The 23910-nt window shown below is 40.7% G+C and overlaps 1 protein-coding gene across 2 annotated transcripts in view; it reads right to left on the bottom strand.

Moving 5' to 3' along the window:
• The window catches only part of GRM8 (glutamate metabotropic receptor 8), an 860517-nt gene that overhangs the window by 719355 nt on the left and 117252 nt on the right, over nt 1-23910 (bottom strand). For both annotated transcript variants that reach the window (XM_068972686.1, XM_068972687.1), the window contains exon 2: nt 187-403. In XM_068972686.1, the coding sequence (XP_068828787.1) occupies nt 187-403 (217 nt within the window). The remainder of the gene's footprint in view (nt 1-186; nt 404-23910) is intronic.

A 23910-nucleotide genomic window follows, 5' to 3' on the forward strand; every position in this document is an offset into this window, starting at 1 on the left:
CACCTTGATAGACCATGAACAACAAAACCATTTAAAATAAGCCCAGCTTCCCCCTAGAGTGGACAGCCTGGGTCATGCATCTGTAGGAGCTCTAATTATCCCACACAGATCAGAGAGCTCTTGGGGACACTCAGACTTCCACAGCCTGTCACCTCAAACACGATCATCTGATAAATATACACTTACCAATCTCCCTCGAGATCTGAGTGAAGGCCTCCACACCACTCTCTCCGTAGTTACCCTCAGAAGCCAGCGTCGACACGTAATTCCACCCCAGGGCAGTCACAATGTCCACCATGGCTTGCGCTTGGTAGGAGTCAGGAGGGACCACCCGGGAGAAGAAGTCATACCTGGTGTTATCACTTAGCTCTGGGGCGGTAGATGCATAGCTGATTTGAGGTATCTGCAAAACAAATGACAGGTCATTTCCACCCATGAGGAATCTTGTCAAATGATGGACTGTTGCACAAGAGATTAAACAGTCAAAGCTATACCAGAAACCTAGACAGAGCAGCCTGCAGCCAAGATAAGATTTCATCACCATCAATTTCATTAGAAAGTAGGTTATATAGGTCTGTGGGCTCACTTTCTTTCAAAGCACATTTCTAAACAAGAGGGATTCCCTGGTGGCCCAGCGGTCAAGAATCTGCCTGCAATGCAGGAGACATGGGTTTGATCCCTGGGTAGGGAAGATCCCCTGGAGAAGGGAACAGCAACCCACTCCAGTATTCTTTCCTGGGAAATCTCATGGACAGAGGAGACTGGCAGGCTACAGTCTATACAGTCGCAAAAGAGTCAGACATGACTGAGCAACTAAAAACCAACAACAAAACAGAAAGAATTTAGTTTTGATTCAGTCCCCATTGTTTCAGAAGCCAAAGCAAAACATTTGTGCTTTTTGTTGTTGTTGCTTTTCTTATTCTGTACATGACAACTTCCGGTGAAGAAATGAGGCAGAAATGAACATGAAATGTACACACATGCCTCAGAAAAGGTCACCTCTGAAATCGTCTTTGGCTTTGGGATATAAAGGCTACATAATGATGAGTAGAGCATTTAATACAAGACTTTTTTTTTAACACTTGATACCATTTTAGTACTAAGATTATATTTTGGGTAAATTATTTTAAATATATACCTTTGCAAATCTAGTCAGTGCTTATTAATATAATCACTGAGTACCACAATAAGATTTGGGAACAGCTAACCATGTATCTTTTAATTATAACATCTTTCCAGGCTTCCATCCTCAAAAAAAAAAAAATCACAAAACAGGAAACCATACTGTAATTTCTTTAGGATAAAAGACTATTTTCTGACTTAAACAGGGTGAATTGCTAGAAAATATTCGAAATTAGAGATATGCTGTTTCTCCTAAATAATTTCAAGCTGAGTAGCAAATTAACTGCATGCCACAAATCTACTCCTAAAGGGGTTTGAAATGCAATATTCACTCCTATATACAAGTGAAGAGTCTTACTCTATGAAAAGTGCCAGGGCAGAAGAACTCAGGGGTGTTAAAGAAGCATGGCAGAGGGACATGCAGGCTAGACCAAGCACAGAAGATGCAGGAAATCCAGCAAAAACATGGGGAAAGACATTTCAGCCACAGGAAACAGCACGTCCAAAGGCAGAGTCAAGAGAGGGTATGGTGTTGCAGCGTTTCTCGCGGTGGGAAAGCAGAATATCAAGGGAGGAACATCAGGAAGCATAACTTGAGAGCTAGACAGAAACCAGAGGATGAAGCGTTCCTCAGATATGACAAGGAGTGTGGACTTTATCACCAAGGTCATGAGGGAGCACAGCATGATTGTAGCCGAGGGAGTGGCACAACAGAAATTTTGTTTTAGAAAGATCACACTGGCAGCACTGGGAAGTGTAGAAACCCTCACATTTCCGTGTCTACCTGGGCAGCCCATGCCCAAAAATTCTGACTTAGTATGTCTAGACATCTAGGAATCTTCATTTTAATATGTCCTCCAGAACAATCTGATGCCAGTGGACCCATAATTCAGAGATACACTGAATTAAAGGGAAGACATAAGAAGTTGCCTACTAGTTCCAGTTAGAAAACTACTATAGAAATCTATGTAAGAAAGTATAAAATAAACTGACCTAAGGCAGTAGCAGGTGGGCAGAAAGGAAGGGTGTAGAACCTGTGAGTATCTAAAAGACCAAGAAAGGTGTAGGGAAAAATGGGAAATGACTCTCAGTTCTATGGCTTTGGTATCTGAGTAGATGATGTTTGATATTTTCCAAGGCAGAAGAACAAGAGGAGATTTGGAAGACAAAAATGATGAGCTCAGTCTTTTACTTGTTTCTTCTGAGGTTCCTGTGAAATGAATGAAAGCAACTAAAAAGTGGGCAACACTATTGTGGGATCTGTAGTTTAAGAGATGTGCACCCTCATCTGTGATGTGAAAATCCAGAGGTCAAAATGACTCTACGATGCCCAAACTCAGGATGCTTGGTTGAAGATGCAGGTCTGACTCATACATAAAACTGTTAACTCTGCTCTCCGTCAGATCTTGCAGCTAATGTCAGGGCTCTGATGTTCGTTCAGTGGGCTGCTGTTTTATCTTCCTGCACAGAGCTACACACTCTGGGAACCATGCATCACCTACCATCCCCTGACCAGACAATCCCCAATCCACGAGGAGGTTACAAGTTTCCTCTTGACATCTTGAAAAAGCCCTCAACATCTGTATCCAGACCTTTTGTAGGTCTGGAGAGTCCTCCTCCATTATTGGTGGCCAGTGAAGTGACACTGAACATCCTAAGGTATAAAAGCCTCCTTACCCAGAAGACTGTGCTTGGAGCTCTCCAGGGTGCTGAAGAACTTGTTTGGCTTCTGAGTAACCTGCATCTTGGAGAAGGAAATGGCAATCCACTCCAGTGTTCTTGCCTGGAGAATCCCAGGGATGGGGGAGCCTGGTGGGCTGCCATCTCTGGGGTCGCACAGAGTCGGACACGACTGAAGCGACTTAGCAGCAGCCGCAGCAGCAACCTGCATCTATCTATATCACCTACAATGGTTTAGTCTATTTCACACCCAATTCTTCTGGGTCCTGTTCTCCTAGTAGGACCTTACTAACTTGCCTGTCAATATTGTGGGATCGTGAAAACCAGTCTTGACCTGTGTCCTTTTTCTTCCTTTGCATTCTCTGCCAGATATACCAGTCACCTCTTGATAGACTGTCCCCTTGATTAGGCTGTGTGCTTTCAAGTACATAAATACTTAGCAAGGACATCCATCCACATCTCTAACCACACACCAAATGTTGCCCTTCTTGATTACTTCCAGAGGACTTGGGAAAGAGATAATGGATGATTCAGTGAGGTCTACCCTTTACTAGAGATCTTTCCCAAAGATCAAGATCATGTGTGTTTCTATGTTCTAGTGAAAAAGATCCAACAGCCTGAGCTTCATTTTGGAAGGAATTCTGTGCGTGTGTGTGCATGTGTAGGAGGGAACAGGGAGCATTCTATAGCAAATTCCATAGTGCTATACCATTACACTGGCCTATCAGGATGTATAATAATCCTACTTCCTCAGCTACTCAGAGTCCAGCAGTAAAATGCCCTACACAATCCACACCCTGCCTATAATAATGAGCCACCCCTTTCTAAAAATGAGCACAAAGTGTGAAAATTGAGTGTTTGAAACCAAAACTAATTATCTCAAATTACTATCTTCAGTCAGTCACTTTCAGGGCTGTTTAATTAGCAGTCAGCATCATGTTTAGGATTAATTAAACAGGTGTAAAGCGTATATAAAATAAAAGTGCAGATAAGAAATGCTTGTTGAAATAATTAGGCAAAGGACTTTCTCCCCAAAGTCTGAAAGAATTTTCTCTTTGCTGATCAATGTGCAGAAAAGTAATGTGAGAGTATGTGTTTGTATTTTCATTTGTTCAATTCATGCTATGTATTCATATTCAGCCTACAATAAAGCATCTTGAATACTGATCATATTTCAAGACATCTTTTCAAGTTGTCATGGAGTAACATCTCATTGTTACTTTACTGTGGCCAACCACTAAGCACTGGCTCATGAAGCAATTTAATTTCTGTGTTGGCATCCTCAGTATTTCCATTGCCTCAAATTAAACCCCTACTGGCAAACTGAAGTGGGAATTTTTTTTTAACCTGGGATATTTTTTTTCCTACACTGAATCCATTCTAACTAATCCTTTCACTCTGGATATTTCAGTTTCCAGAAACAGAATAACAACAAAAAATATGGTGAGAGAGGCATAGAGGAAGAAAGAAGGAAATGAGAGGGAAAAGGAGAGTACTAAGAAAACAGGTGTGGAAAGCATTCTGCATCAGTTCATCCTTTTCAAGATGTACATCCCTTATAAGCCTCCGTTAACTTCCATTTGCCCATTCAAAGGGCAATATCCCAACTCATCAAACTGGCACCTGGAGCCCTGGTATCAGACACTGTCCCACCCTCCTTCCCAGCTTCATGCCTTCACTCTCAGCTCTGATGATGCCTGTAATCCTGCCCATGCTGCTTCTGTGAAGAGAGACACCTTCACCTTCCGCACAGATGGAACATCCAGCTCAAAAGTTGACAACATACACACACTACCATGTATAAAACAGACAACCAACAAGGACCTACTGTATATCACAGAGAAATTACTCAATATTCTATAATGACCTATAATGGGAAAATAATCTAAAAAAAGAAAGAATGAACATATGGGTATGTATAACTGACTCACTTTGCCATACACCTGAAACTAACACAATGTTGTAAATCAACTGTACTTCAAGCATCATTCTGCCCATCCGTCCATCCCCTCCTCCCAGGAAGCCTTCTCCCAGGCAGAGCTGCCTTTTGCTGTCCCTCATCCCACAGTCTCCATCATCTGCCATAAGAACCACAATCGTGTGCTGGCGTAGGAGTCCCATAGAGACAAAGTCTCTGTCTGACTTATTTGGTGTCACTAGTCCCTAACAGAGCAGGTGTTTAATGAATGTTTGAAAGCAATTAATTACTCAAAAACTGTGGCAGGGATTTTGATATAGCTTCTTCCCAACAGCCCCCTACCTGACATTCCACCAAAATACCATGCGGGCTCTTCATTTGTCCTTCTCGATCCTTCTCTATCCTGCTGTATGTCCTAGGAGGTTGCTTTGTGACTGTCTCACCTAGGCTCCCTAGCCTCAGGCTTTCAGTCGAATTTGCCCAGTGGGAGGCACCTCCAGGAGGTGGGAAGGCAGGAGAAGACAGGAATCAGAGCATTGATGCCTCCATCTCTTTCCCTCACCCTGACTTGGTGTTTCCCTACCGGAGTCCTCAACAGCCTCTGAGGCCCTCACCTGGGTCCTGTGACGAGTCATTGCCCTTGGACCTCCAGGTCTTCCCACAGTTGCTAGTTCCTGAGCATGCTCCATCCTGACTTGGGGCCTTTACCTGGGCCCACACCTTATAAATGGTCCTTTTATTAACCTCTCTTCTATTATCCCATGAGTGTGCTGGAAGCCCACCAGTGCACCCACTCTTCCAGGTCTCTGGGGAGGGGACACCCACTGCCCTGCCTCCCCAACCTCAGCCCTGCCACAACCTCCTAACCTTTCTCCATCCACTCCCCCTCCCAACCTCCTCCACCATCTTTCTTACAGGATGTTTTCCTCCCTTTCTCTTTCAGTGCCTTAAGGCATCAAACTGCATCATTTTTAAACACCTGTCTTTTTGCCTTTTTTCCTCTCTTATTTTCCTTGTACTGAGGTTTCATAAGAATATGATGGTTGCTTAAAATAAGGCCATATATCCATTACCCAGATAAAGCATATTTAAGGCAATTAATTGTACAACTCAAAATACCCATGACCATACCCCTCTTTTAAAATTGGTTAAAGTTTCTGTATAACATAAGGAGCTCAGCTTGGTGCTCTGTGATGACCTAGATGGGTGAGATGGGGTGGGGGTTGGACGGAGGCTCAAGAGGGAGGGGATATATGTATATTTATGGCTGATTCACATTGTTGTATGGCAGAAACCAATACATTGTAAAGCAGTTATCCACTAAATTTAAAAATAATTAGCTTCCGCTTTTTTGATAATTGTTTTTATCTCCACTATATTTACACTTCCGCTCAGAAAGAAGAGATCCCCACCCCAACCTTACTCCTCTTGGGGAGTTCCAGAGTATATGTCTCCTCCCTAGACTTCTATCTCTTATTTATTCTCCCCAAAGGGGAGGAGAATGTGAATGAGAGGTCAGAGTTCCAAGTTAACTGGGCAAGAGTGGATCACGCTCTGCCTTCATTCTCAACATACCCACACACAGCCCAGGCTTAGGCAGAAGCAGGTCCCAAGGATGAACTGTGGTGCGGGAGAAGGAGGAACCATTCTGACCTCAAGCCCATGCTGAATTCTTTCCAATTCTCTTCTTAACAGACGGACATGCATCTGGGAAGTTATCTGGTGTTTGCCCAGCTGTGACTAAAACCAATTACTTGATCCACATTTAGCTAGATAGGCTGTGAATCTTGGACCGACATAATAATCCAAAAGTTTAACGTAGATCTCAAGGAGGCAAAACTTCTATTTCAAAAGAAATTCATGTATAGTTTCTTCGATATTTTGCTTAAAATAGCAAACATATATATATTTTTTTCTTTTTAAATAGAAGTTAGCAGATATTACTGTCCTCTAGTGTCTGTTTTCTACTTCTTGCAGATAGAACCCCAAATTTTTATGTAGGACTTGGCCACTTAGAAGAAACCTACATTTCCCAGCCTTCTTTGCAGCTATGATCTTTAGTATAGTGGTGAGTGTAACTTCTGAAAACGTATCCTTAAAGGGAAAGATCAGTTCTTTCTCATGCCCTGCCCCTTCTTCCTGCTGGGCAGAATTTGGACATAATCAAATGTTCAGTTAGCCATCTCAGGCCATCACCTAGGGACGGTAAAGCAAAACAGCACACCCTAGTCCAATCCACTGTGTATCTGATTCCTAAAACCACCTGATTATGGTCTTACTACTTCCATTTCTGCCCTTCTCAAATCCATTCTACACAAACAACCAAACTGATTTTTTTTTAAGTCAGATAATATCAGAATTTTGCTGAAAGCCCTTCATTTCCCCTAGGGATATTCAACTAAAGCCTAAGCCTCTATTCACAGTATCCATGACTCGGCCTCTGACCTCCTTTTCCCCTCTCTCACTTGACTCACTAGATTCTCTTCTGTTCCCTGGCCCAGCCAAGCCCTATTTCTTCCCCAAGCCTCATGCCCATTGCTTTCTACACTTTCTAGACAGGGTTGAGAATGTGTACAGCTTCCTCAGATGAACGGTGCCTCTCCCCATTGAAGTCAGTGAATCTAATTCCACATGTCTGGCAGGGTGAGACGGGATGTTACTGAGATATAAAGGGGCCAAGAGGCTTTTAGGCACCATATACACTCTTTCACAGCACAAGAAGATGGCAGTTCCCCTTCAGGTGCCTTTTAAATGTTCCCTGCTGTTTGCACATTAAAATACTATGATAAGTTTTAAACTTTCTGTGACTGCTCAAAATGACATGCATTTTATGTCATTTCTCCCAGTGCATTTCTCCCACATGCATTTCTCCCAGTTTCTGGCTTGCCGAAGATCCATGAGGAGGCCAAGACACCCCTAACAAGCAATGAGCCCTAAAGCACTGCTCAGGGGAAGTCCCTCAGGATCATAGGAAATGTAAGTCTTCCTGCAAGAAACTCACATACATCTGAGAACAGATTTGCAAACAGAAGACAATTTAAGACCTGAGTCACCCACATCTTCACCATCAATTACCAACAAGGCTTTTGTGCTTTTTCATCTCTACAAACAACCTCATCCATTGATTGTCAACCTTAGTGGTGAAGGAAGTTGGCAGGGTGTGCTCTTAGTGCCATTCAATAGTGTCATTGGTTTTCACCAGTGAAAGATCAGCTTGAAGCTGTGCTCTTCCCCAGGGGGTAGTGCTTGCCTGAGCACTTCCTCAGTGATGCTGCTCTTAGGAACAGCCGCCATCGCTATGCCACCTGGTCTTGGGATGGATTTGTTGCTGCTGCAGAACCTGGTCCAGAAAAGCATAATGATTATAGCCATCAACCTTGTCTTTTCAGACCTAACTACTCTCTGGTACTAAAACTACTAGTTGCTTGTGGCAAAACATGAGTATATAATCAGAAACTGGATAAAAATGAGGAGCCAGAGCTAGAAGTTCAGTTCAGTGTTGACCTTCCCCTCCTCACGCTGTCCTGAGCTCTCATGTGCCTCTCAGCTTCATGAAAATGAAATGAGAGGGAAAAGGAGAAAGAAATGTGGCACCTACATGCAGAGAAATAAAGAAGAAGGATGACTATCCTGAGTTTGTTTTTGACACTCTAATACCTCCCAAACCAGGACCTGCTCAAAGAAATCTTACCCACACAATGGATAGAGAGCAAGCTTCCTATTTGTACAAGCTAATAATGCCAAAGGTGAAATGAGTCCATGACCATCTTCTCAACTGAATCTTCGACACTGATTCAGAAAAGGACTCTAGCTGTTGTGCTCTGAGGCATGGTGTGCGTGTGTGTATGTGCATGCGTGCTCAGTCGGGTCTGACTCTTTGCAACCCCATGGACTGTAGCCTCCCCGGTTCCTCTGCCCATGGGATTCTCCAGGCAAAAATACAGGAGTAGGCTGCCCTTTTCTTCTCCAGAGGATCTTTTCAATCCAGGGATTAAACTTGTATCTCCTGTACTAACAGGTGGATTCTTTACCACTGAACCACCTGGGAAGCCTTTGATGCATGGTGGGGCTTAGAGATAGAAAAGGAGAGGTGGTCTTTTGAAATGGGAAATTGTGGAGGCCACGGAGAGAGAGAATGATTTCATTGTGGTGTCATGTTATCCACCTGCCCAACATCAGCTCATTCAGAGTGAGCAAAATCTATCTACACATGCACACTAAAAGGGCCTGTGGTCAGTCAACACAGCTGAGTATAGAGAGATGGTTCATACATTTAAAGTTGCGACTGTAATTCTGTTATGAGCCAGGATACACACCTTACCTCTCACAACACCCATAACCAAGCCAACCAGAGAAGAAAGAGACAATGTCAATTCATTCTCATTATTAGATAAAGAATTCAAATATGGTTTTCTGCTGATGCTGAATCTGAAATTTCAGAGGCAAATATGAAGACCAAGTCACAGGAGGCACACTTTCTTTAAAACATGAAGAATGCATTTTTGTACATATTTGTACGCCTGAGAGCAGACATATGCTTTACACAATGTCATATCTTGGTTTTTGTAACTCACTTGGATATATTCTACTGAGTTTTGTGTGCACGCTAAGGTCGCCTCAGTCGTGTCCAATCTTTGTGACCCTATGGGCCATAGCCCATCAGGTTCCTCTGTCCATGGGATTCTCCAGGCAAGAACACTGGAGTGGGTTGCCATTCCCTTCTCCAGGGGATCATCCCAATCCAGAGGTCAAACCCACATCTCTTGCATCTCCTGCACTGGCAGGCAGGTTCTTTACCACTAGCACCATGTTTTAAAGGGCGCATTTATCAAGGGTACTGTATGAGTGCTTTTTCAAGGGTACCGTATGAGTCTGGGAAGTGAAAGAAACAAAGAGTACCCTTGAATTTGGGTAATTTAGGGAGGTTAATAAGGGGGCTATTTCCAAGGCAGAGGCAGTTTAGAGAGAAAGCAGTGGATAGCCATAATCCAGCAAAGTCAGAAGAAGGCAGCTACTACCCTTGCACCCTAAAAACCAGAGGAGGGAGCAGTTATACAAGCCAGGAGGAGTCACAGACAGATGCCATCTGAGAGGAGCAGTGACCTCTCCCCTAATCCCTGGAGGGGAGTGACACAACCAGCCCCTAGCAACCCCTCAGGGAGGGAGCCAGGAAATTATATCCTGAACTCTCTGCCCTCCCTGACTTCCTGCTGGCTCTCCCCTTGAAGCCAAGGAGTCAAAGAACCAGTCAACATTGTCTGGACAGAGTTGCCTCCTAGGAGAGAGAAGAGACCGAACAAGAGAAGGTGGATGGGCTAGGCAAGCAGAAGCCATCCATCCCCGATCTCACTCATCATTGAACATCAGACATTTGAAATAAATTGACAAATGGTGATGCAGATATGCAGTTTCCTGTGTTATATTCCATGTTTTTTTTTTTAACTTGATATTTTCAAATACTTTTGGCAGATCATCTGCATTAGGAATTTTGGTTTGGCTACTGGGAATTCCAACCCTAAAATTAGGCCAATTAAGTTAGCATTATCTTTTGAAAAATAAGTAAGGCTCTGGTTTTTTTTTTTTTTTTTTGGTGTTTCTTTTTAAAAATAGAATTGTATTGGTTTTAATCAAATTGGTAATGACATTTTACTTCTAACCTGTTTATTTAAAATGAAAGATAAGCAATCCACGAACATGAAAGAATTTACATACAAACAACCATAATTATATCCTATAAGATTAATAAACTTTTATTTTACATCTGCTAATTACTTTTTACAATGAGAAAGCACAGCAGCTCCTAGGGGAAAGAGTGATTATAATCTATCAAGTCACTAGTAGTGTGGAAATTTTTAAGCCTAACTACCCTGCATATATTCATTCAAGTTCTAAGAGCAAATTAGATTTAAAACCTTCACTTTTGGGGGAAGGGACTTTAACATTTCAACTAATTCTATAGTTCCTCTAGTTTATGGTTTCTCCTGATCTTCAATTTTCCCTTATTTTAAAAAAAACCCTGAACACCATATTTTTTTTCTAATTTTCGCACATTTCAGCATGCTGTGATTTTTAGAAAATGATAATCAGTGCATATGCAGTATCAAACACAAATTAAAAAGGTTAATTCAATACACACACTTTTTCTGGTTAGTGGTTAAATTAAATTTAATGTCTTTTTAATGGTTACCTTTTGATTAATTCAGTCAACAAATTAGCTACCACTATGTGCCAGCCTCCATGACAGGCTCTGGGGAGAGGGCTGTAAACAACACATGGTCCCCCCGCCCCCATGGAGCATATGGTCAGATGGAAAAGACAGGCATTAAGTAAACAATCACCCAAATAAACACTGAACTGCAACTGTAATAACTGCTGTGAAAAAGAAGTAGGGGCTGCTAAGAGTAATGGAGTAACTCATCTGGAGGGAGTGGGGGTAGGGAGGTGTTGGGCAGGCTTCCCTAAAGAAATGACATTAAGCTGACACATGAAAAATGAGGGAGAAAAGGAAATGAACACTGAACACCATCCACAGATTGCCTCTCACTTCCGCCTTCCTTCAGACGTGTAAACCACCCAATTTGTACAAGCGAGGAGGATGGGCAGTTGACTGACAGGTACTTCATTTTAGAAACCTGCCACAGGCAGAATAATATTAAATCAAAGACCATCGCTCCCCCATGCTTTTTACACAGACTATTTGTAACGAATATATGTCTAGTTGGGGTTCTCATATCAGAACAACTTGAGAAAGTCACTAATTATCGGCGGGAAATTGCATTATGTTCTCATAGATCCTCAGGGGTGTAGGGGTCCAGAATGAATGAACAAAGGAATGGATAGGTGGACGATGAAAGAATGACTGAATCCAGCAGAAACTAAAGCCATAGAAAAGAAACAATTTTAACACAAGAACCCAGAAAAATAAATAAATGTATACTTAATATTATTTACAAGCTCAAATATATGTTTACTTAGGAAAGTTTTTAAAAGGTGATGGAAAATTAAAAAGGAAACTCTCTTTATTTTTACTCAGGCAGTGAAGGCTTTGGGATAGGACTGCAAAAGACATGAGAAAAAGACAGGCTGGAACTGACCAGGAGAAGACTCTTTTTTTTATCTTTTTGCTTCCAATATACATTTTCAACACCTCTCAGGAGGAGAAAAGAGAAGTAAATGGCTCTGTCCACTTCTGAAAATTCTGCTCAGTCCAGGATTCCAGAGTAAAAGATGCTTCTCTGATACCTTCTCAACAGTTTTCAAGCAGTTGGATTTCAAAATGATATCTATCTGTGTGTGTGTGCGTGCTAAGCCTCTAAGTATTCTTTTAAACAAAACAATTTTGCAATGAGTTCCTTAGGACAATGAAAATTTTCTCTAAAGAGGTTTTCTTACATGAGTACAAAAAAATGATCAACTATGGCTTGTTATATTAGAAAAAACTGAAACAGTGGTGTGGCACTTTCTTAACATCATTTGCTAAATCACTTAAAAATTTAACTCTTTCCCCCCACTCATTCCCCTCACTGCTGACTTCACACCATCGCCTGGCATTTAATTTTCCTCTTCTGCTGATTTCCTTGCTGTGCAATCACCACTGTAGTTCAATTCCCCGCCTCTCTTTCCCCAAGCATGTCAGCACTCGAACATCAAAAAATAAAAAGTTAGTAATTATAACCAACAAATTGAAGTCAATAAAACTTAAGCTAGAAAATATTCCATTTAAACTGGCATTGTGCTACTCAATAATACATGATTTGAATCTTGAAAATAAGGCCTGATGTTGATAAGGACATTTGTCTGTGCAAATAAGTTTCTCAGATGATAATTTCTTAGATTTTCAGTGATTATCCATCTTGACTGATATTATGGTATCTGACTGATCCTTTATCCCCCAGCTGGCATCCTTCAGGGACTGATTCTGATGAGCTCTTATTACAAGAAGGTACAGACGAGGTTAGAGGTCTTAGAGATCCATTTACAAAGGGGGGGAGAAAAACACTCTGTGTCCAAAAACGATAGCCAACTTCATAAATGACCATCACTGGATAATAGGAAAAGTGGATAAAATAATATAAATGACTTAGATTTCATTATTCCACTCCACACTGGAGAATATGTCAAGCCCACATTCCTCTGACAAACATCATTTCATCATCTTAGTGTCCAAAAAAGCATCACGTTAATTCTCCCCAAAGTGGACTGATTAGCTTTTCTGCCCATCTCTGCCCCATCTACAGTCTTTTTTTTTTTTTTTGAGAAGCCCAGCTCATTGTTCCTGATCAACCTCCTTTAGCGTCAGATCCCATCTGCACACCTAACTTATGAAATATTATGTGTGCCTGTATGTGTGTTCATATGTTTGATTGGTTTTGCCACCATTTCTTTAACATGTCATATTGACCAAGAACTATGCTATGTGTTCCGTCCCCATTTACAGAGGAGAAAACTGAGATGTGAAGAAGTTACATAACCTTTCTTAGACTGAATAATTTGTGAATGGCAGAATGGGATTCAAATCCAGGCAGCCTGACTCTCAGCTCATCTTGTAAACACCTCTGCTCTCCACTGCCTCTAGTCCACTTTTTAATAATATGTTTTTAATGTGGACCATTTTTTAAGTCTTTCTTGAATTTATTACAATATTGTTTCTGTTTCATGCTTTGGTTTGGGGGCCAAGAAGCAAGTGGAATCTGAGTTCCCCGACAAAGGATCGAACCTGCACCCCTTGCATTGGAATGTGGAATCTTAACCACTTAACCAGGGAGTCCTCTTGAGAGTCCTTTGGACTACAAAGAAATCAAACCAGTCAGTCCTAACGGAAATCAACTCTGACTATTCACTGGAAGGACTAACGCTGAAGCTGAAGCTCCAATCCTTTGGCCACTCGATGCAAAGAGCCGACTCATTGGGAAAGACTGAAGGCAAAAGGAGAAGGGAGTGGCAGAGGATCAGGTGGTTAGACAGCATCACTGAAACAATGCACATGAGTCTGAGCAAACTCCAGGAGATGGTGAAGGACAGGGAAGCCTGGCATGCTGCAGTCCATGGGGTCGCAAAGAGTCAGACACAACTTAGCAACAAAACAACAGCTTCTTCTGGTCACATACAGGGTCTGTCAGGGTCACATGTCACAGTTCATCTGGAACTTGGACTCCACCAGTCACCATCATATATAGCATCATAGTGAAAAGGAAATACTAACATCAGCTATCAGCAAATATTTTCTCCCCCTTTGGTTTCAATCAGTTGCTACAGTTCCTTATGGGATGAGGGCTTTCGAGTCCAGCTGGGTACCAGCTTATTGGTCAGAGACAGTGTTGGCACACAGGGCTTGGAAAGGTTGAGAAGCAATCATCCAGGTCCACAAGGGGAGCCAGAAGTACAAGAGTATCACTGATGTCCCAGGACCAGAGAGAGCGTGTGCAAACACAAGAGGGAGTAGGCAGCAGAGGCAGAGATCACAAAAAGTGGAAAGAGAATGAAGGCTATTCCAGGCAGAGAAGATAGCCTTTGATAGAAAAAACATATAAAAGAATATGCCTAGGATGCTATTTATAACAGCTAAGACATGGAAACAACTTAAATGTCCATCAACAGAGAAATGGATAAAGAAGAGGTAGTACATATATACAATGGAATTTTAGCCATAAAGAGAATGAAATAATGCCATTTGCAGCAATGTGGATGAACCTAGACCTTGCCATACTAAGTGAAGTAAGTCAAGCAGAGAAAGACAAATACATGATATCACTGATATGTAGAATCTTAAAAAATCATACAAATGAACTTGTTTACAAAGCATAAACAGACTCACAGACTTCAAAAGCAAGCTTATGGCTACCAAAAGGGAAAGGTGGGGGGAGGGATAAATTAGGAGTTTGGGATTAACATATACACACTACTATATATAAACTAGATAACCAACAAGGACTTACTGTATGGCACAGGGGACTCTACTCAATATTCGGCAATAATCTATATGGGGAAAAATATGAAAAAAGGATATATGTATATATGTAACTGAATCATTTTGCCATACACTTGAAACTAATGCAACACTGCAAATCAACTATCAGTTCAGTTCAGTTCAGTTGCTCAGTCGCTCAGTCGTGTCCGACTCTTTGCCACCCCATGAATCGCAGCACGCCAGGCCTCCCTGTCCATCACCAACTCCCAGAGTTCACTCAGACTCACGTCCATCAAGTCAGTGATGCCATTCAGCCTTCTCATCCTCTGTCGTCCCCTTCTCCTCCTGCCCCCAGTCCCTCCCAGCATCAGAGTCTTCTCCAATGAGTCAACTCTTCGCATGAGGTAGACAAAGTATTGGAGTTTCAACTATACTCCAATATAAAAAAAGGTAAATTTAAAAAATAATAAAATAAAATTTTTAAAGACCATATGCTTAGGAAAATCAAACATTTCAGTGATCTTGGTACAGAGCATTCATAAACCCAGTTCAGTCTGGTTTTCTGTTTGCTTCTTTACTGTGTATTTGTTATTGGTTTTAACAACCATTTGTGAAGCACCTACTACATGCCAACACTCTTACCTAGCTTCAGTGAAAACTCATCTTCCCAATTTTTCTCATAAATCTCTAAATCTTTTGTTGACTATTATTCCTTTGTTTCTTCCTTTAAATATTAGTATTCTTTAGGACGTGAACTAGGCTCTCTTTTCACTTCACATCCACTCTAAATCTATACATCCAGACTCAATCTCTTTGCTGAGTTCCACCCAAGTCCTACTTATTTGAAATCTCGTCTTGAGTGTCCAACTGGTATATCAAATCATACATTCAAAACTTGTCTCATGTCTCCCAGCATAAACCGAAAGCCAACTGGTACACCAAGGGTCTCAAGTCACAGCAAGTCAATCAGCCTGGCTCTACATGTATGTGACTACTACACACTTTATCATAACCACTTCTATTACACAGTGTTGAGTGCTTTCCATATTTAGCACACAATGCATGACTCTGATCTACTTTGGCCCCCATTTTCCTATATTTTTCATTGGTCTGGTTAACCACCATCAATAAAGTTTTTTAAAAATAAAATTAAATTTAGGTCCAAAATTCCTTGAAAGGAAAAAAAATAACAAAAACAAAAATCTATGTCATTTGTGTATAAAAGATATATTCACACTGCAAAAAAGTCAACTTTTCATCATTGACTACAGAAACTGAAATCTTGCTGCTCAGGGTTGTCAGCAAACCTACAATAGCAACATCATCAAGGAGCTTCATAGAAATGAGGAACCCTCTGGCCCCACCCTAGACCTACTGAATGAGAATCAGCATTTTTACAAGATCTCCAGGTGGTTTGTATACACAACAAAGTTGGAAAATCACTGCTCTAGTCTAAAGCACTGAGCCCCACATCTTCTTTTGAAATGTTTCCATATCATATTCATTGCAAGGATGATTTTCATAGATCTGAATGTTGCCATCATGTGGAGATGTAAAAGCTCTCTTTAGGTTCACTTTATGAAGAGTTGATACATTAAACCTGATGTTCCCTTCCCCTAGGGTGAATATTTCGTGATAACTAGACATTTCTTCTAAAAAATACCCCATTACTCAAAAATTGTAATTATATTTTAAGAGTATTATGTTCCACTTCTCTGCATCAAATTTTGGCATAAAGTTTATTTTTAGTGTCCTGGTAAATCTACAGATCAGTCAGTACGTCATGGTGAGTGTTGAGTCAGTAAGAGGCTTTTAAATATGTTTCTCACTTACTTGAAAATAACAGATGAGTTTTGGAAAAATTAGAATTTGATAAAAGCTATATGATTGAATGTCAAATGTGAGATGCAATGTACCTTGTCATCAATAAATTTCCCATAGTATCCATATACAGCTTGATAATCTATTAAAATATTTTAAATCTGCTGGTAGGCTGCCATCTCTGGGGTCGCACAGAGTCGGACACGACTGAGGCAACTTAACAGCAGCAACAGCAACAGAAGGCCCATGAAAGATTTTTTCTTTTTCTTCCTTTTTGGGCCCTCCCCAAGAGCAATCAAGCCTATATGCCCTAGAGAATAAACGAGACTTATTTTCAGAAGCCTTAGTTTACAGAGACTGTACAACTGAATTATCTAGAGGAAGAGGATCACCCAAAGTCTGAAGAGGAGGAAAGGGAAATGGAGAAAGAGAGAGCTTGTTCAGGACTTGGAATAATGGAGATTTCATTTTTCTCCTTCCCATTGCCCAGGAACCTCATCAAAGAAGTCCCTTTCCTCTTCTTGCCATGGAAGGAATGGAGTCACTGCCTTTAAATAACCCATGGGGGTCATACTGAACATCTCCACAGTGAGCATCTCAATAGCACTGGAAACGGATTGAATTTCTTGACATATTAGTCAGTGTGGCCCAGTGCCAGAGTTATGTGATACAGAAGAAGAAAGTTTCTTGCACTTGGGTTTTGAAGATCAAATTCATGCCTAATGCCACTCTCTCTCAGAGGGCTGACTTGAAAGCTAAGACTCAAGGTTATACTATAATTCTTTCACAGATGCTAGGAAAGCACTTTGGACATAGTAGATGTACATATTAGATGAGCTGTGTAGTTGTCACTGCCTACTAGTGACAGTGAAACAACTCAAATCCCTGACTTGTAGTATCCACAGTCTACCTGAAAATTTGTGTGTGCACTCAGTCATGTCTGAGTCTTTGCAACCCTATGGACTGTTAGCCCACCAGGCTCCTCTGCCCATGGAATTTCCCAGACAAGAAATTCCACTTCCTACTCCAGGGAATCTTTCCAACCCAGGGATCGACTCGAGTCTCTTGCATTTCTTGCATTGGCAGGCAGACTCTTTACCACTGCACCACCTGGGAAGCCCTACCTGATAAGAGTGCTTCTCCAAAGCTTCCCACATTTTTGGTGCTTAAGTGAAAATATACATTTCTTTTTTTATGAAGAGCTACGTACTTTTACATAAACCATAATTTAGGTACATGAAGACATTTATTGTTTTTCCAATTCACTCTAATTTTCTAGATAATTTAAATATGTAAATGTTTTCATAATGCTTTGCCCAACTATATGTAAATATCACTGGTCTCTCTTTTTTAAAAAGAAGCAAGAAACAAACCAAAAACAACTTATAGGCACTTCTGCCTTTTAAAAAATACTATTTCAATCTCAAATGATGAGACTTATGTACTGCTATTGAAATGCCCTTTATTTTTCCATCCTAAGGAATAAAATTTGAGAAAATTTAAAGCAGCTCAAGATGGCATTTAAGAATATAATCAATCTCAAATTGAGACTGAATACTGAAAACGTGGACTTTTCTTTTGTAAACAAATAGAGAGTGAGACAACAAGTGGAACTCAAGGTGGCTTAAAGGAAAAAAAAAGAAGGCATAAAGACAAACATATAGGAAGAAGAGGATTTGGAAAAGATAAAGGATGGGAGGGAAAGGTTTTCAATAAGTAATAAAGACATTATATGCAGGAGAGGGAGCAAGAATAAGGTTAAGGATTGGATGAGAAACCAGAATTAGAAAAATAAAGCTAGAGATTGAGAAGAGGATGGGTAGAGACAGCAGTGAGGCTTGAGAACTGAATATCAGAAATAGTGAAAGAAACCTGAAAAGAGGAGAGAAATGGGAACATTTAGCAGAGGATGAAACAGGAGAAGAAGCCACTGCTTTCTCTCCAGTCTTCCACCCTTGCTAAGGGTAGTTATTGACCTCATCCGCTGGCAGGCATCTTTCCGAACTGGTAGAGACTTGGTTCAGGGTTGTCTTATAAGGGAGCAAAACCCTATGGGGCCATCCTGGGACAAACTTCTCTTCCTGGATGCTCAAGTTCCAAAGAATAAATTTAATCAGATTAGTGAGGAAATTCAGAAACAAAGGAAAGCAGTCAAGCAAGAAAAAATAATAATAGTTTAGGTATTAAACAAAATCAAGGACCTTAAATTCCCCCTCAAGAGATACACATAATATTCTGAGCCATATTCTTTGAGCTGTTTTGTAGACACTGAAACTTCCACCAGGTGGAAGAAGCTAACTATAGACTGTACCATGACACACGCTGCTCCACCTTAACACCGTTCCAAGAACTGGCCTCAAGGAAATGGGAACAAACTGGCCCTGGAATTCAGTGATCTGTACTTACAACAGTCCAGATGACACTGATCAGACTAACATACAGCCAATTTCAAGCTGTCAGAGATAACTGTGCTGTTCTGAATGTATACACCCCTGAAACTCCCCTTTAAAACCTCTTGACCCTGATCAGCAGTGGGGATTGGTTCTTTGAGATATGAGTCCACCTTCTCCCCAGAATTTCCAGTTTCCTCTATAAAGCTGTATTTCCATTTACCCAACTCTTGTCTTCTCAGTATTGGATTCTTGAGCATTGGGCAGCTGAACCTGAGTTCAGTAATAATCTCATTCCATCCATTCTAGTCTTCTGGGTCACTGAATCCCTTTGTGACTAATCAGCACCCAGATGTTGTAATTAAACATGTCAGGACCTACACAAACTTAACTGCATTATAATGTTCATGGTTTCTGATTAAACATTACAGAATTGTCTGCAAAAATTCTTCAGATCTATGTCAATATACATGCATGCATGCTGAGTCACTCAGTCATGTCTGACTCTTTGTGACCTCATGGACTATAGCCCACCAGACTCCTCTGTTGATGGAATTTTCCAGGCAAGAATACTGGAGTGGGTTTCCATTTACTACTCCAGGGGATATTTCTGACCCAGGGGTCAAACCCACATCTCTTGTGTCTCCTGCACTGATAAGTGGATTCTTTACCATTGTACCGCCCATGTTAATATTGGATACATATTTTTCAAACATTCTCTATGAGAAATGGAAACCATCACTGTCGTTAACTGATGGTTTATCTTGAACTTCCCTCCACCAAACCAACAAACCTGATTTTCTTGATACCCATTTTCTTTTCTTTCCTTCTGTTACAAGAAAATATAGCACTTTTCCTATCTAAGATCAAATCTCAACTCAGGAACTGCACACGCAGCAGCCTTTTTGTTCCTGACACTACAGAGTATCAGCTCTCTCTCAAATCATTAACCTTATATCCTCAGCCAGGTTCTTCCCACCAGCATTTCTATATACTCAAGGCTCTCCTATTGTAAAGAAAACATTTTTAAAATAGAAAATACATGAAATCATTTCTGGAAACTCTCATCCAGTTACAGCTCTCAAGGAAACTCTTATCTTCAGTATGGCAGCTCCTTAAAACACTAAAACTAGATTTACTATCTATCAACCCTGCAATCCCGCTCTTGGGCGTATCAGTCAGTTCAGTCGCTCAGTCACGTCCAACTCTTTGTGACCCCATGGACTGCAGAACACCAGGCTTCCTTGTCTATCACCAATCCCCAGAGCTTGCTCAAACTCATATACACCAAGTCAGTGATGCCATCCAACCACTTCATCCTCTGTTGCCCACTTCTCCTCCTGGGCATATATCTGGAGAAAAATGTGATCCGAAAGGATACATGCACCCCAGTGTTTATTGCAGTACAGTTTACAATAGTCAAGACATGGAAGCAATCAAAATGCCCATCAACAAATGAATGGATAAAGAAGATGTGGTATAGGTGTATGATGGAATATTATTCAACCATTAAAAAGAATGAAATAATGCCATTTGTAACAACATGGATGGACCTAAATATCATCATACTAAGTGAAGTACAGCAGAGAGAAGAGGACAAATATCATGTATCACTTACAAGCAGAATCTAAGAAAAAAAGTTATGCAAATGAACTTATGTGTAAAACATAAACAAACTCACAGACTTCTATAGAGAACAAACTTATGCTTACCAGCAGGGAAGGGGAGGGGGAAAAGGGATAGATTAAGAGTTTAGGGTTGCCATGTACATACTGCTATATTTTAAATAGATAACCAACAAGGACCTACTGTATAGCACAGGGAATTCTGCTCAACATTCTATAATAACCTAAACAGGAAAAGAATGTGTGTGTGTGTGTGTGTGTATATACACACACACATATATATATGTATATATATATATGCACACATATATATGTGTATATATATGTATTTCATATATATATGTATATATATACACACAAGTACACATATATATGTAAAAAAAACTTTTAATTTAAAAAAGAAAGTTCTGTACTTAAATAAAAATTGTCTAAACATACCTCTCTGTTGTCTGACCTCCCACTCTCTCCTCAGCATCAAAATCTAGCTTCTGTCCCAGTGCTCTCCCGAAAGTGCTCTGGGCAAGACCACTCAGACTTTTCATGTCACAAAACGCAGTTGGCAACTCTCAGTGCTCCTTTCATCTGAACCGGCATCATTAAAATTTTGATAATAATTATCATGAAAACCTTAACAATACCTTCCCTGGCATCCGCAACATGCTCTCCTAGTTTTCTCTGACCTTTCTAGATGATGTTTCTCTGCCATCTCCTCTGGTTCATCTTCCTCTGCCTGGATCTGAACGTATAATTCCCCAAGGCCTAACCCAAAGCCCAGTTTTCTTCACATGCTTTCATTCTCACAACTGATAATGTCCAATCAGGCTTCATGACTCTGATCACCTTCCATACTACTCCAATTCCCAAATGTATCTCTTCAACTCAGATTCCCTCTCTAAAATGCAAATCTAACACCAACTGGATAATGGACTTCCACTTAGAAATTTCTAACTTAAGTTCAGTATGATCAAAACTGAATGCACAGACTCATTTCTGGCCATGATAAAATAACTGGGACTGGAAGTAATCCTTCACATACACACTGTAAACAACTAGAAAAACTGAACCAAATAAATGAAATGATTACTTTAGAAAAGAGACAGTTCAGGACTGAGATCACTGAGAAAAGGAAACAAGCAAAGTGAGTTCTCCGCCTGCCCTGGCTCTCTGTCTGGAGGCACCTTCTGGACCATGGAGCTGGGAGGGACGTCTTGAACAAAGCAAGGTGATCCCACTGAATTGAGAAAGCAAATTTCAAAGAAACTGAAGTGACAGTAATCTGTAGATCAAAGAACCAGGAAAAAGGAAGCTAAGTTGAGAAAAAGCTCCAGAAATCAGCACAGGTTTCCCCTCGACTCTGTTGCTAAGTACTAAGCACCTTGTTCACTTTAAGTATATTATTAAATATAATTGTATTTGTCAATAAAACGGAAAAAAAGAAATTCATTTTTATCTAAAAGCATAGAGAATTTAGCAGTAGGAAGATAAAAAGCATATACCAAAGAAATACTAATCATATAAAAGCTAAAATAGCTATGACTAGATAAGAAGAATTCAGAACAAAGAATACTTTCTGAAATACAGACATTTCTCACCTGGATCTCTGGTGGCCTCCTGGCACATACTCTTGTGGCCTTCCTATATATTTCCCACACTTCAGCCTAATGCAGACCTGATCATGATGGCCCTTTATTTGAAAAACGGTACCATCCTTACCATGATCTTGAAGGCCATGCATGGCCTGGTCCCTACATGCCTCTCTGACCTATTTCAATCACCCTGTAGGTCTCCACACTCCAGCCACAGTGGCCTTTCTTTCAATCCTCAAAGGGATATGTTTCTTCTCTCATCAAGGCTTTCTCACTCTCTGTGTCCTGTGCTAATAAACCCGTCCACCTAAATCCTTGTTCATCCTTCAGATCTCTGCTCAGACATCACATCCTTGGGGAAGCCTTCCCCGCCCCTTTCCTCCAACAAGTCAGAGCCCCCCTGACACAGCTGCTTGTAACACTCTGAGTTTCTCCTCCGCAGTACCCACTTCAACGGTAACTGTATTATCATTTGTGTAATTTATTTTTAGATGTCTGTATCTCCTGTAGGATTTCAGCTTCACAAGAACAGTAGTCCTGGGGAATTCCCTGGCAAAGGTTAGGGCTCCACATTCTCACTGCCGAGGGTCCATGTTCAATCCCTGGTGGTCGTGGAACTAAAATCTCACAAGCCTCATAGCACAGCCAAAAACAACCCCAACAACAGTAGCCCTGTCCACCTTATTCAACAAAAATGAATAAATGAATGAACATAGCCTACGACCAAGAACAAGTAAGACCAAGGAAGCCCACAGAGACAATAAAATCAAGTGTCAACAATGACCTTCACTGAGAGCAAGAAGCTTCTTTAATCACTGACATTTTGTTTCTAAAATGAGTCCAGAGGGACCCAGAACTCAGAGTAAAATAAACAAGCCTATAAAAGGTGAATGTCATTTTATCTTTAAGGGCTTATTCATTGTGATCTCTATGTTTTAAAATCTAAAACAGATGGATTCATTCTGAATGGGACAATCTGCATCAAGAAGAAAAATAATTAAAATGAATGCAAATATACAATGGTGCACGGATTCATAATATTATTCAGAAATTCATTGGCCACCACTGAGAGTTGCTTGGGCACTAAATCATTACACTAAAAACTGACAACAAACAGGGGGAAAATATCTATATTTAACTTGCCTTTCAGTAGTGCAGACAAATTAGTGAATGAGGATAAGTTCTTTAATAGAAAAATTGTATCTCATAAATGCAGAAGGAATAGTTTCTCTGATGGCAACTTCCAGATTTGTTTTCCATCTCTATTTTGACTTGGCCTCTCCACAGGACATTTTAAATAGCACAAAGCACATGGCAAAGTCAAGGGTAACTCTTTTACTTCCAAGGATCTTCCTTGCCAATGGATCAACAGGCTGAGGCATGGTTTGTATGATGAAACACTCAACACAGAGGTAAGTTTGGGGATATTGTGTGGGGAATGTTGAAAGCCAGTACAAAGCGTCTGTGCTTAATTTGGTAAGCGATGGGAAGCCACAGGAGGTTTTCTTTCTTAGTGATGGTGTGACATTATCAGAGCTGTGCTTTATAAAAATAAATCTGGCAGCATATATTAAAATAGACTAGAGAATGAAGGGACCGGAGGTGGGGAGAAAGTTGTGAAGTTATTTCAAAATTTAGGTAGGCTGTCATAATGGCCTGATGTGGGGTGATAGCAGTAGGGATGGCAGATTCAGGAGCCAGAGGGGAAGCATAATTTGACAAAGTCTAACAGTTATGATTAAAAAGGAAAAGTATAAATGTATGAAGTGATGCCCACAGTGCGATGATTAATAAATGACTTGTGATAATGATAATAATGACTGTCAGGATTCAGTTTGCAAGCTCCAAGCAGTCAAAAATT

The sequence above is a fragment of the Capricornis sumatraensis genome, chromosome 5 (assembly GCF_032405125.1).
Source record: "Capricornis sumatraensis isolate serow.1 chromosome 5, serow.2, whole genome shotgun sequence".
In the NCBI taxonomy this organism is placed as follows: Eukaryota; Metazoa; Chordata; class Mammalia; order Artiodactyla; family Bovidae; genus Capricornis; species Capricornis sumatraensis.